Source organism: Bombina bombina, chromosome 2, assembly GCF_027579735.1.
Source record: "Bombina bombina isolate aBomBom1 chromosome 2, aBomBom1.pri, whole genome shotgun sequence".
Classification (NCBI taxonomy): domain Eukaryota; kingdom Metazoa; phylum Chordata; class Amphibia; order Anura; family Bombinatoridae; genus Bombina; species Bombina bombina.
This window is the reverse complement of record NC_069500.1, coordinates 776,220,089-776,234,957: the sequence shown is the minus strand read 5'-3', so window position 1 is coordinate 776,234,957 and position 14,869 is coordinate 776,220,089. Positions and strand designations below refer to the sequence as shown.

General features: G+C 38.7%; 1 protein-coding gene across 1 annotated transcript; it reads right to left on the bottom strand.

The window, feature by feature from the left end:
* Positions 1-284: 284 nt before the first annotated feature.
* Positions 285-14,356, bottom strand: ARRDC2 (arrestin domain containing 2). Its single transcript, XM_053702936.1, is given in 9 exon segments — positions 285-1,700; positions 2,405-2,556; positions 3,536-3,698; positions 3,781-4,037; positions 5,026-5,113; positions 5,116-5,130; positions 5,731-5,878; positions 6,163-6,229; positions 13,857-14,356. Coding segments are annotated over 9 exon segments (1,218 nt in total). The 5' UTR covers positions 14,131-14,356; the 3' UTR covers positions 285-1,646.
* Between the last annotated feature and the right edge of the window lie 513 nt (positions 14,357-14,869).

The window sequence follows — 14,869 nt, the reverse complement described above, 5'->3', positions numbered from 1 at the left end:
TATTGTAAATTAAGTTCCACTCACGCGTGATATTTAGATCCTCAAATTATTGTGATCTCTGATTTCCTTGGTTGTCTGATAATTATCAATATTGTCTTCTATCGCACTTTACAAAATAAAGCTGGTTTAAAAAAAAAAAAATAAAAAAAAAAATAACCAATATTAAATTTATATAATAAATACACAAGGTGTATATAACAAAGTATTCTTTCATGAAAGGTCAACCAAAGACTATTTTATAGGTTTAGCCCACTCTCCCCAAAAAAATAATTCAAAATTAGTCATATAATGAAACATAGATTTTTATTTGTAGCAAAAAAAATTCATTAGAACTTAACAAAAATAAACAGACATTATTTAGGAGAATACATTTCTCTACATCATAAACAAGTGAAATATTAAAAGCATCACATATGTAATGCTTATTTTGTAACATTGCAAAAATTATCTATAAAAAGATATCCAGCAACCTACAAAAATGTTTTTTAAAGCACAATTAGAAAAAACACAGGGACAGAAGACTTCTTTATTTATCAAACCATAACAAATGTAAGCTCCAAAATGCCATAATGAAGTGCAATAGTTTGTAGCAGATGGCAGTTAGACGTGGACCATATTATTAGGCCTGAACAAGAAATTGTAACCCTTTTTAAGAGTACAAAATACCCTGATTTTTTTCCCTGTTCATTCATTAAATTCAAAAGGCACATTAGCACCAAAAAAACTTCCGTTCCCAGTAATACTGAAAGAAACAATGTCATACAGTATCAGTGTGCTTGAAATGTAAAACATATCCATTCCTATTTACAGTCTTGTGCAGTGGTATGTCCATCTTTAAAGTGCCAAGAGGACATACTAGGCAAAGTCTATTAAGGTTTTCTTGACACAAAACAAAAAAAGTTATGTAAATATAAGGCTTGAGGTTTATATATGGCTATATTCCACAGTATCAAAAAGGAGGTCTTCTATACAAGAAAACTAAATGTATGATTAAGGTTTTAATCCAGTATTCAAGAAGAAATTTATAACATTCTTTACGCTACACTGGGTAATTCATGTCATCTAAAAAGGCACAGCCCTTAGTAGATTCTGCCTCATTCGTGTTTGTTTGCACCCCCCCATATTTGTGAACTAAGTTAAGCCTCATTCTGCAGACATTGTTAAACAATAACTACCATAACCTTCACTTTATGGTTTGTTTTTGTACATCAATTTTTCCTCACCCACAATCTTCCTATCTCTTGCTCATACCTCTATATATCCGTTTTGTTTCACAAAAGACAAGAGTATGATACATAAAATCTAAACATCACATCTATACAACCAGGGCCTGGCCATGAAAGTGTGAATAGCTGATATCTCAGCAGTCCCTTTCTCCTGTGGACGGCCTCTGAGTAACTTGCAGTTAGCCAGATTAGGAGAGGCAGACTGCAATCTGTCTGGGTTGCAAGCAAATCTGTTCCATGTTGACTTGCGAGTACTCTCTAGACAGGTGTCCTGCTCACATCTCCCACTTCTGTTTTATGAGCTTAGCTCTTCAGATTACCCCCCTAGTTCCTAAGGGGCAGGGCATGTTGAGTCTATGCAAGTTTGCAAGATCCTTCTGAGACATTGTAGATTAATTCGTTTTAATAATTCTCTATTCTTCAACAGGTCATGCAACGTGGTCTGATGTCTTGAGTAGAAGGATTTGGATCAACCTAAAAAAATAAAGACATAGGTTAGCATCAATATATATATATATATATATATATATATATATATATATATATATACATACACACACACACACACACACACACACATACATACAGCAGGTAGTGGCAGGTGCACTCTCACTAACACTTTAATTCCAAATGCCGGAATATGGTGTAGAGTATGGAAATCAGGAGACAGCACTCACTGGTCTTGACAATAAATCCAGTATTGTCAAGACCAGTGAGTGCTGTCTCCTGATATCTATCTATCTATATCTATATATCTATCTCAAAATAACCAGAGTAGCAGTACTTGAGAAACTGAGTAAATATCTCAAAAGCTTGTCTTTTAATTTAAAAACAAACACTATTGCTGCACACTGCAGTACTCTGGTTATTTTAACATCTTGTCTACTGTACTAATATGGCTTAAACTATCTATATAAATTGAACATTACTCAGACTGAATATTCCCTTTCCATCTGCTTCTCCTCAATCAAACCAGAGACTGCTTACTCCTTTGCCCACTCTTATAATTTCTGCACTTTATACTACTCCATGCCACTGCTTTAAAGAACTTCCTACATTTAAAATGCTACCATACAACTAAGAGTAACTCACTGAAAAAAGATTTAGCCAGGTAAAGTTATAACATTCCCTCTACTGTAGAGATTTCTATTCAAGAGCCAAACTGAAGCTGTGATTACCTCTGAGTACAATGGAGGAGGTCTGTTTCTGAACTCCTGGATATAGGCATAGAATGGTCCTTCCAGGATACAGCCCATGCTGGCATGACGTGGAGGAGTCATGTTCATCTCAACTGCATCATCAGATACAACTGCAGAGTATTCAGGAGGAGCTGTACATAAGGAAAAGGAGAATTAGACCAAAACTGTACAAGGTCTAACCAAACTACAGAACAAGCACACAGTAGTGAAGAATCCGTTCTGTATTCATTAAGATTCTGAAAGATGGATCTTTTAATTCTAGACTTCCAAATTGTCGTAAAAAGAGCAACAAATATATTCCAGTTAAATGGACATGAAAACCAAAACCTCTTTCATGATTCAGATAGAATAGACAATTTTAAACAACTTTCCAATTTACTTCTATTATCAAATTTGCTTTGATCTTGCGGTATGCTTTGTTGAAGGAGCAGCATTGCACTACTGGGAGCCAGATGAATGCATCAGGTAAACCAATGACAAGAAGCATATATGGGCAGCTACCAATCAGCAGCTAGCTCCTATTAGTGCATTGCTGTTCCTGTGCCTTCTTATGTATGATTTTCAACAAAGAATAGCAAGAGAACAAAGATAGATAGTCATGTAAAATTGCATATGCTATTTGAATAAAAAAAAAAAAATACGATGAGATTATATATATATATTATATATCATATAAGAGAAAATGTTTGCTTTCATATCCCTTTAACTCAAGTGCAACAAACAAAGTCCGGAGGATTTAGCTACCCAACTAAGAATACACACAGATTCTTAAGTAAATTAGCAGTTTGCTGACATGCAAATTAATTTTAATGACCATGTGTACCAAACACTCTTAGTTACGCAATACGCCCTGATAGTAATTGACAACCCTACAAAAAGGCGAGTTTTATGCCACTATTCAAAATTAATTACATGTTTGGGTACCTGAAGAAGAGGCCAAATACTTTAGAATAAACTATAAGATATGCAATGCCAAAAATGGCACTTTTAAAACAATGTTCAAAGATAGATTTTATTATTTATCATTTCCAACAAGAATTAAGAGTTTGGTGGGGGGAGAAATGTTTAATAAAAAACACCAAAAAAAAAACAAAAACAAAAAAAACGTACGTTCTGGTTGTTCTGGAACAGTCATATGAAGCCAATCAAAGTTCACACTGTATTCGCTTCCAATGCTAGAAGATCTGCTCCCAAATGGGTGTAGTGGAATAGTACCAATGACTAATGGTAGCTCCAGCAATAATTTTGATGAGCCAGGAATTTCTACACAAACCTACAGAACAAAAAATTATCGATAAATATCTGTATAATAATAATAATAATAATAATTTGAATAACCATTTTATTTTATGTACCTTCAAAGAATATTCCACTCGTATAATCCGGCATTGCAAGATGGAGGGTCCAAGTGGAGGTATTTTGAGAGCTCGTCCATGCCATGATTCCCGCTTCCCTGCTAGCACTGAGTCGCCAACCAGCGTTGCTACAACAGTCTTTTTCTGTTTCACTGTGCCACGTGCAATAAAGGTTTGAGATTGTATAATGGCTGCCTTAGGTATGATTGTCCGAGTGGTGCAGTTATCAATTTCAGCAAAGATGGGAATCACTTCACCTATAAATGAGAGTGATGCATGTATCATTAGTATGTTTCAGAGATAAGCCACTAGAACAAAAATAAATATTTTAAATCCTATGAATTGTCATTAGGGTCTGTGAGTCAACTGATGATTTTGTCTCATGTTTCAGGTAGAGCATAAAATTTGATACAACTTTCTATTTACTTCAATTTTAGCAAATTGACTTCATTCCTTTGGTATTCTTTGTTGAAGGAGAAACAATACACTACAAGAAGCTAGCTGAACACACTGGGTAAATCAATGACAAGAGGCATAAACGTGCAGCCACCAATCAGAAGCTTGCTAGCAGCAGTGCTTTGCCATTCCAGGGCCTACCTAGATATTCGTTTCAACAAAAGATACCAAGAGAAGAAAGAAGATTCGTTAATAGAAGTAAATTGTTACCAATTGCATGCACTGAATCATAAAAGATTTTTATTTTATATTTTTAAGTTTCCCTTTCTGGGTATCACAAAGGACATTCTAGAATTTTGTTCAAATGTGTTCTCCACAGAAAATGTTGACAGCAGGGTAAAATTATGAAGTAGCCGGATGGGGCAGTGTAATACTTTGCAATTTAACATTGTTATTTAGAAATGTTACAAAAGCTATCCAAGCAAAAAAGAATTGCACAATTTAAAATAAAATGAGTTCATGATAAATTTGTGCAACCAACATTGAAAATTTTGATATTAGCGAATTTATCTTAATATTGGCTTAAGTAGTCCGTAAAATAAGCCAGGTGGTACAACCATTAAAAAAGATCCTGGGCAGAACACTGCCCAATATGGTTACATCTACTAGTAAGTAAATGACTAATCCATTCATTTTAATAAATGACCAAGTTAGAAAATGTAAGTGTATTACTGCAGTTTCCATGGTCATGGCTGGTTAGAATACAGATTGCTATATCACTCTCCCTATATATGTTAGGACTATCTACCATTGAAGAGAAGCTCAATTGTTACTGTGGTGTCTCCTTACCTGGTGTATATCCTTTCCTGTCTATTTTGACAGTGACGTTAACTTGCCCCAGGTTGCAATACCAAGCATGGGCAATTTTTTCCCTTGGTGCCCTGCCTGTGGAGCCTGGGGGGAGATGTTGTAAGAATTAATTTCACTTACCATAAAAAAAGCAAGAGAGGAAAAAAAAAAAAAAAAGCGCGGTAAAGATTTAAAAAGGAGATAGGTCTAATGAAAACAAAGAGCTCTACTTCAGTGATTCTTTACATGCAAGCAAGGACTTAAAGGGACAAGGAACCCAATTTCTCTCTTTTGTGATTCAGATAGAGCATGCAAATTAAGCAACTTTCTAATTTATTCCTATTATCAATTTTTCTTTGTTCTCTTGCTATCTTTATTTAAAAAAGAAGGCATCTAAGTTTTTGGTTCAGTACTCTGGACAGCACTTTTATTGGTGGATGAAATGTATCCACAATCAGCAAGAACAACACAGGTTGTTCACCAAAAATGGCCGGCATCTAAACTTACATTCTTTGCATTTCAAATAAAGATACCAAGAGAATGAAGAAAATGTTGATAATAGGAGTAAATTAAGAAAGTTGATTAAATGTCATGCTCTATCTGAATTACAAAAGAAAAAAATTTGGGTTCAGTGTCCCTTTAAAAGCACAATTCAATTAGGCCCATATTCTTCAAAACCCCTTAATACAAGCAATCTGGTCTTACCAACAGATCTGGAGTGTTGATATCTATGGGTTCTATCACAGTAAATTCCTTCTTTGTTTTCTTCACAGTCGACCATGGGCGATGCAACTTTGCTTTGACCCAATAACGGACACTTCCATGCTTCCCTTCAAAAGATGTCACCAGAGCCCTGTACAAAGGCAAGGCCAAATGTAAGTTTTTTTACTGAAGTGTAAGAAACATTAACACATGTATAAGCCTGTTTGTTCCAGAATTTAAAGGAAGACTATGTTGAAGGGAAGAAAGAAGGGGGTTTTAAACCAATAATCATATGCTGCCTTAAACCCTTTCTGGTAGTCAATGGATTTAAGCAATATATAAAATGTCAAAATAATTCCATAAATGAAATAGACTATGAATAAAAAACCATCTATACACATCAAAGCAACATCTCAAGAAGAACATTATACTCACTCAGGCAATTGGAAGGTGAAAGGAAATTCGTGTCTCCCAGCTGGTAAAACTGTAAGTGCACCATTGTCTGTACAAGGAAAAAAAAAAAAAAAAAAAAATCTATAAATATATGCACATACAAAAAACATAATTTATGCTTACCTGATAAATTCCTTTCTTCTGTTGTGTGATCAGTCCACGGGTCATCATTACTTCTGGATATTAACTCCTCCCCAACAGGAAATGCAAGAGGATTCACCCAGCAGAGCTGCATATAGCTCCTCCCCTCTACGTCACTCCCAGTCATTCGACCAAGAATCCAACGAGAAAGGAGAAACCAAGGGTGTAGTGGTGACTGGAGTATATTTAAAAGATATGTACCTGCTTAAAACAGGGCGGGCCGTGGACTGATCACACAACAGAAGAAAGGAATTTATCAGGTAAGCATAAATTATGTTTTCTTCTGTTATGTGTGATCAGTCCACGGGTCATCATTACTTCTGGGATACCAATACCAAAGCAAAAGTACACGGATGACGGGAGGGATAGGCAGGCTCATTATACAGAAGGAACCACTGCCTGAAGAACCTTTCTCCCAAAAATAGCCTCCGAAGAAGCAAAAGTGTCAAATTTGTAAAATTTGGAAAAAGTATGAAGCGAAGACCAAGTTGCAGCCTTGCAAATCTGTTCAACAGAGGCCTCATTCTTAAAGGCCCAAGTGGAAGCCACAGCTCTAGTGGAGTGAGCTGTAATTCTTTCAGGAGGCTGCTGTCCAGCAGTCTCATAGGCTAAACGTATTATGCTACGAAGCCAAAAAGAGAGAGAGGTAGCAGAAGCTTTTTGACCTCTCCTCTGTCCAGAATAAACGACAAACAGGGAAGAAGTTTGGCGAAAATCTTTAGTTGCCTGTCAAGTAGAACTTGAGGGCACGAACTACATCCAGATTGTGTAGAAGACGTTCCTTCTTTGAAGAAGGATTTGGACACAAGGATGGAACAACAATCTCTTGATTGATATTCCTGTTAGTGACTACCTTAGGTAAGAACCCAGGTTTAGTACGCAGAACTACCTTGTCTGAGTGAAAAATCAGATAAGGAGAATCACAATGTAGGCTGATAACTCAGAGACTCTTCGAGCCGAGGAAATAGCCATTAAAAACAGAACTTTCCAAGATAACAATCTTATATCAATGGAATGAAGGGGTTCAAACGGAACACCCTGTAAAACGTTAAGAACTAAGTTTAAACTCCATGGCGGAGCAACAGCTTTTAAACACAGGCTTGATCCTAGCTAAAGCTGACAAAAGGCCTGGACGTCTGGATTTTCTGACAGACGCCTGTGTAACAAGATGGACAGAGCTGAGATCTGTCCCTTTAATGAACTAGCCTGATAAACCCTTTTCTAAACCTTCTTGTAGAAAAGACAATATCCTAGGAATCCTAACCTTACTCCAGGAGTAACTCTTTGGATTCGCACCAGTATAGGTATTTACGCCATATTTTATGGTAAATACTTTCTGGTAACAGGCTTCCTAGCCTGTATCAGGGTATCAATAACCGACTCAGAAAAACCACGTTTTGATAAAATCAAGCGTTCAATTTCCAAGCAGTCAGCTTCAGAGAAGTTAGATTTTGATGTTTGAATGGACCCTGTATCAGAAGGTCCTGTCTTAGAGGTAGAGACCAAGGCGGACAGGATGACATGTCCACTAGATCTGCATACCAAGTCCTGCGTGGCCATGCAGGCGCTATTAGAATCACTGATGCTCTCTCCTGTTTGATTTTGGCAATCAATCGAGGAAGCAGCGGGAAGGGTGGAAACACATAAGCCATCCCGAAGTTCCAAGGTGCTGTCAAAGCATCTATCAGAACCGCTCCCGGATCCCTGGATCTGGACCCGTAGCGAGGAAGTTTGGCGTTCTGGCGAGACGCCATGAGATCTATCTCTGGTTTGCCCCAACGTCGAAGTATTTGGGCAAAGACCTCCGGATGAAGTTCCCACTCCCCCGGATGAAAAGTCTGGCGACTCAAGAAATCCGCCTCCCAGTTCTCCACTCCCGGATGTGGATTGCTGACAGGTGGCAAGAGTGAGACTCTGCCCAGCGAATTATCTTTGATACTTCCATCATTGCTAGGGAGCTTCTTGTCCCTCCTTGATGGTTGATGTAAGCTACAGTCGTGATGTTGTCCGACTGAAACCTGATGAACCCCCGAGTTGTTAACTTGGGGCCAAGCCAGAAGGGCATTGAGAACTGCTCTCAATTCCAGAATGTTTATTGGCAGGAGACTCTCCTCCTGATTCCATAGTCCCTGAGCCTTCAGAGAATTCCAGACAGCGCCCCAACCTAGTAGGCTGGCGTCTGTTGTTACAATTGTCCAGTCCGGCCTGCTGAATGGCATCCCCCTGGACAGATGTGGCCGAGAAAGCCACCATAGAAGAGAATTTCTGGTCTCTTGATCAGATTCAGAGTAGGGGACAAATCTGAGTAATCCCCATTCCACTGACTTAGCATGCACAATTGCAGCGGTCTGAGGTGTAGGCGTGCAAAGGGTACTATGTCCATTGCCGCTACCATTAAGCCGATCACCTCCATGCATTGAGCTACTGACGGGAGTTGAATGGAATGAAGGACACGGCATGCATTTAGAAGCTTTGTTAACCTGTCTTCTGTCAGATAAATCTTCATTTCTACAGAATCTATAAGAGTCCCCAAGAATGGAACTCTTGTGAGAGGAAAAGAGAACTCTTCTTTTCGTTCACTTTCCATCCATGCGACCTTAGAAATGCCAGAACTAACTCTGTATGAGACTTGGCAGTTTGAAAGCTTGAAGCTTGTATTAGAATGTCGTCTAGGTACGGAGCTACCGAAATCCCTCGCGGTCTTAGTACCGCAGAAGGGCACCCAGAACCTTTGTGAAGATTCTTGGAGCCGTAGCCAATCCGAATGGAAGAGCTACAAACTGGTAATGCCTGTCTAGAAGGCAAACCTTAGATAACGGTGAATGATCTTTGTGGAATCGGTATGTGAAGGTAAGCATCCTTTAAATCCACTGTGGTCATGTACTGACCCTTTTGGATCATGGGTAAGATTGTCCGAATAGTTTCCATTTTGAACGATGGAACTCTTAGGAATTTGTTTAGGATCTTTAAATCTAAGATTGGCCTGAAAGTTCCCTCTTTTTTGGGAACCACAAACAGGTTTGAGTAAAACCCTTGTCCTTGTTCCGACCGCGGAACCGGATGGATCACTCCCATTAATAACAGATCTTGTACACAGCGTAGAAACGCTTCTTTCTTTATCTGGTTTGTTGACAACCTTGACAGATGAAATCTCCCTCTTGGGGGAGATAATTTGAAGTCTAGAAGGTATCCCTGAGATATGATCTCTAGCGCCCAGGGATCCTGAACATCTCTTGCCCAAGCCTGGGCGAAGAGAGAGAGTCTGCCCCCCACTAGATCCGGTCCCGGATCGGGGGCCCTCGGTTCATGCTGTCTTTGGGGCAGCAGCAGGTTTCCTGGCCTGCTTGCCCTTGTTCCAGGACTGGTTAGGTTTCCAGCCTTGTCCTGTAACGAGCAACAGCTCCTTCCTGTTTTGGTGCAGTGGAGTTGATGCTGCTCCTGCTTTTGAAATTCCGAAAGGGACGAAAATTAGACTGTCTAGCCTTAGCTTTGGCTTTGTCTTGAGGTAGGGCGTGGCCCTTACCTCCTGTAATGTCAGCGATAATTTCTTTCAAACCGGGCCCAAATAAAGTTTGCCCCTTGAAAGGTATATTAAGTAATTTGGACTTAGAAGTTACATCAGCTGACCAGGATTTTAGCCACAGCGCCCTACGTGCCTGAATGGCGAATCCTGAGTTCTTAGCCGTAAGTTTGGTTAAATGTACTACGGCCTCCGAAATGAATGAATTAGCTAGTTTAAGGACTCTAAGCCTGTCCGTAATGTCGTCCAGCGTAGCTGAACTAAGGTTCTCTCCAGAGACTCAATCCAAAATGCTGCCGCAGCCGTAATCGGCGCGATGCATGCAAGGGGTTGCAATATAAAACCTTGTTGAACAAACATTTTCTTAAGGTAACCCTCTAATTTTTTATCCATTGGATCTGAAAAAGCACAGCTATCCTCCACCGGGATAGTGGTACGCTTAGCTAAAGTAGAAACTGCTCCCTCCACCTTAGGGACCGTTTGCCATAAGTCCCGAGTGGTGGCGTCTATTGGAAACATCTTTTCTAAATATTGGAGGGGGTGAGAACGGCACACCGGGTCTATCCCACTCCTTAGTAACAATTTCAGTTAGTCTCTTAGGTATAGGAAAAACGTCAGTACTCGCCGGTACCGCAAAGTATTTATCCAACCTACACAATTTTCTCTGGTATTGCAACGTGTTACAATCATTAAGAGCCGCTAAGAACCTCCCCTAGTAATACACGGAGGTTCTCCAATTTAAATTTAAAATTTGAAATATCTGAATCCAATCTGTTTGGATCAGAACCGTCACCCACAGAATGAAGCTCTCCGTCCTCATGCTCTGCAAGCTGTGACGCAGTATCAGACATGGCCCTAGTATTATCAGCGCACTCTGTTCTCACCCCAGAGTGATCACGCTTGCCTCTTAGTTCTGGTAATTTAGCCAAAACTTCAGTCATAACAGTAGCCATATCTTGTAATGTTATCTGTAATGGCCGCCCAGATGTACTAGGCGCCATAATATCACGCACCTCCCGGGCGGGAGATGCAGGTACTGACACGTGAGGCGAGTTAGTCGGCATAACTCTCCCCTCGCTGTTTGGTGAAATTTGTTCAAATTGTACAGATTGGCTTTTTATATAAGTAGCATCAATACAGTTAGTACATAAATTTCTATTGGGCTCCACCTTGGCATTGGAACAAATGACACAGATATCTTCCTCTGAATCAGACATGTTTAACACACTAGCAATAAACTTGCAACTTGGTTACAATCTTATTTAACAAAAACGTACTGTGCCTCAAAGAAGCACTAAACGATTAAATGACAGTTGAAATAATGAACTGAAAAACAGTTATAGCATCAATCTTTAAAAACAACACAACTTTTAGCAAAGGTTTGTTCCCATTAGTAAAGATAACAATAATTAAATTTGAACATAAAAATTACAGAGCAACGTTTTTAATCACAGTCAATAATAAATTCTCACAGCTCTGCTGAGAGAATCTACCTCCCTCAAAGAAGTTTGAAGACCCCTGAGATCTGTTAGAGATGAACCGGATCATGCAGGAAAATACAAGAGTAACTGACTGGAAATTTTTGATGCGTAGCAAAGAGCGCCAAAAAACGGCCCCTCCCCCTCACACACAGCAGTGAGAGAGAAACGAAACTGTCACAATTAAAACAAGCAAACTGCCAAGTGGAAAAATAATGCCCAAATATTTATTCACTCAGTACCTCAGAAATGCAAACGATTCTACATTCCAGCAAAAACGTTTAACATGATAAATACCTATTAAAAGGTTTAATGTACTTTTAACAGAGTAATTCCGGTGAAATACCATCCCCAGAATACTGAAGTGTAGAGTATACATACATGTCATTATAACGGTATGGCAGGATTTTCTCATCAATTCCATTCAGAAAATAAAAACTGCTACATACCTCAATGCAGATTCATCTGCCCGCTGTCCCCTGATCTGAAGCTTTTACCTCCCTCAGATGGCCGAGAAACAGCAATATGATCTTAACTACTCCGGTTAAAATCATAGTAAAAACTCTGGTAGATTCTTCTTCAAACTCTGCCAGAGAAGTAATAACACGCTCCGGTGCTATTGTAAAATAACAAACTTTTGATTGAAGTATAAAAACTAAGTATAATCACCATAGTCCTCTCACACATCCTATCTAGTCTTTGGGTGCAAGAGAATGACTGGAGTGACGTAGAGGGGAGGAGCTATATGGCAGCTCTGCTGGGTGAATCCTCTTGCATTTCCTGTTGGGGAGGAGTTATATCCCAGAAGTAATGATGACCCGTGGACTGATCACACATAACAGAAGAAATCAGCTTTTGCAGCATTTCCTGTTTGAGATGCAATCCCACAGCACTTAATCTGCAAACCTTCTGTTTAAAAACAGGGCTTTAAACGTGTACTTTTAAATGTGTGGTTAGTCACATGAATTGGTGGTTTGCAGGGCTTTAAATGTTACAGAAAAAAAAAAACACAAGTGCTGAATATGCTACAGCTTCCACACACTGGCAGCACAGAAGTTATGCCTTGCCTGTGATATTTACATAAACATTTGTCAAATACAGGTATATTTATTCAAAACCAGTGTTGAAAACCAGTTAATCTGGAAACCAGCTAACATAACAGACTAGAAAAGATGTTGTTACCTTGTGTCTGCACCATTTATTAGTGCCCGCTCCTTCACCTACTGCCTTTATACTGACAGGTAGGTTTACTTTACAAACAGCAATATTTACAAAAGGACGGGACACTCGTCTAGAATAAAGGCAATGATAAAACACTTCTTAGCATTCAGATATGAATGACCTCATTTATATGAATTTGTAATTGTTGGACTAAAGACTGAAAGTCAAATATATACTCGATCACATACACACTTCTTCTAACTTATGGTAGCTTCTCACAAGGTGCAAACCTGACCAAGGTAACCTCAGGTTTGACTGACCTTGAGTGAGTTTTCACATACACAAACAAGTCTCAGACAGACCCAAAAATAGGAGGTAGGGAGCATAGGCACTAAGTTTATTTACTAAGTTTATTTAAGGACAGGTGGGCACAAGAGGACTCTGGCCAATAATTAAAGCCACTTTTCCACCAGATTTCAAGGCACATGATTAATTTCTCATCTCTTTAAGTGCCCCACAAGCTCAGGTGTTCTAAAATGTATTATTATTTTTTTCATTATTCACCCCCCCCCCCCCCCCATAGAAACACTTGCTGTCACTTTACTGAACAAGCATAACCGGCAATCCAAATAGGAACTCCATAAAAGCACACACATTACATATATATATATATATATATATATATATATATATATATATAATGTGTGTGTTATTAGGAGGAGATAACATTTTCTTATGTGGTTCAGGTACAAATTAAAATAAACCATAATAAAAAAATGGAAATTTTTGTTTGCCCCTTTAAAAGGAACATGAAACCCAAAATTTTTAATTTCATGATCCAGATAGAGAATACAATTTTAAACAACTTTCCAATTTACTTATATTATTTATTTTGTTTCCTTCTCTTGTTATCCTTTGCTGAAAGTTTTATCTAGGCAAGCTCATGAGCAGCAGAGAACCTAGGTTCTAGATGTTGATTGGTGGCTGTATGTATATATATATATATATATATATTTTTTTTTTATTTTTTATTTTTTTTATTTATTGTGATTGGCTCACCCATGAGTTCAATTAGAAACTATTAGTGCATTGCTGCTCCTTCAACAAATGATACCAAAAGAATGAAAATAATTAGATAATAGAAGTAAATTAGAAACTTGTTTAAAAATTGTATTCTCTATCTGAATCATGAAAGAAAAAAAAATGGGTTTCATGTCCCTTTAACAACTGGACGTTTCTAAACACTACATGGAAGCTAAAAATGATTAATCATATCCATGTTTAACACTGGCACTACTTCATACATAACATAAAAGCACCACTTTGAGACTATAAAGTCTTATCTGCTATCCGAGAGGAAGGCTTCCAGGTCTCACCTGTCTGTAGCAAGGTCTCCCTTAAATTGATGTACTCCACTTCATCACTGTAATTTTGTGTGTATGCTGTGCTGGAGCCTGCGCTGCGAGACTCAGTCCACTGCACCTTAGCATGTCCCCCTGCATGTAACTTCACAGATTCCACCTTGGTCTCAGTCACCAACTCTAAAAGCACCTTCCCAGAGACAATATCCCCACTGCTATAGACTGGAGGGGTGTCCAGTTCAGGGGAGTCAAGAACGATGAGGAATTTTTTCACCTTGTCAAAGATCATCCTGTTCTTTGTAAGTTAAAGCAAAAAATCGACAGGAATAAGCACAAAGTATAAAAGTGCCTTATGAAAAGCAAACCAGCTTACAAAAAGTAGGTGATATGCTACACAAAGAAAACTCTCCACAGAAGAAGTAAAATGCAGAACCAAATAATAAACTCTATCGCGAGTTCTTAATCTTTTACTGCCTAGTCAGCACATATAGTATGCTAATCCAGCAATGTGCTACAACAGTGAGGGAATCCTCAATATATACAGTTTGTTAGGGGGCGGAGTTTCTAGAAACAACAAACGCTACTGGACCAATCAGTACAGGCTGCGGGTGTGACCGCGCAGAAGCTATTTGTGTCAGACGGTGGACGCCCGATTCCTGGGAGAGAAAAGGTCCGGGTTCCTTGTGCAAAACAAGCACAGAGTGCATGCGTAGTGAGGACTGATGCAGCCCGGTGTATGGGCGTTTGAGATTTGCATTGTCCCATAAAGAAAGTTGCATAATCATTACTTTTCTATTTAGTACACGTTAATCTGAGACAAAAATAAGATATTTTTTTCTAAACTCCATCAAAACAAAAGTTTTTTGTTTTTTTTTACTCTTTCCCATTTTTTAAGTCTGTAATACAGGAGTAAGCAAGTAACCGAGCAGGAACAAATGCAAACATTGACAACAATAAACCTTACTGGATGCCGGAGCAGTAGCTATACACCAAAAACTTTACAGCATTTGGTAAAAAAAGTTTAAATT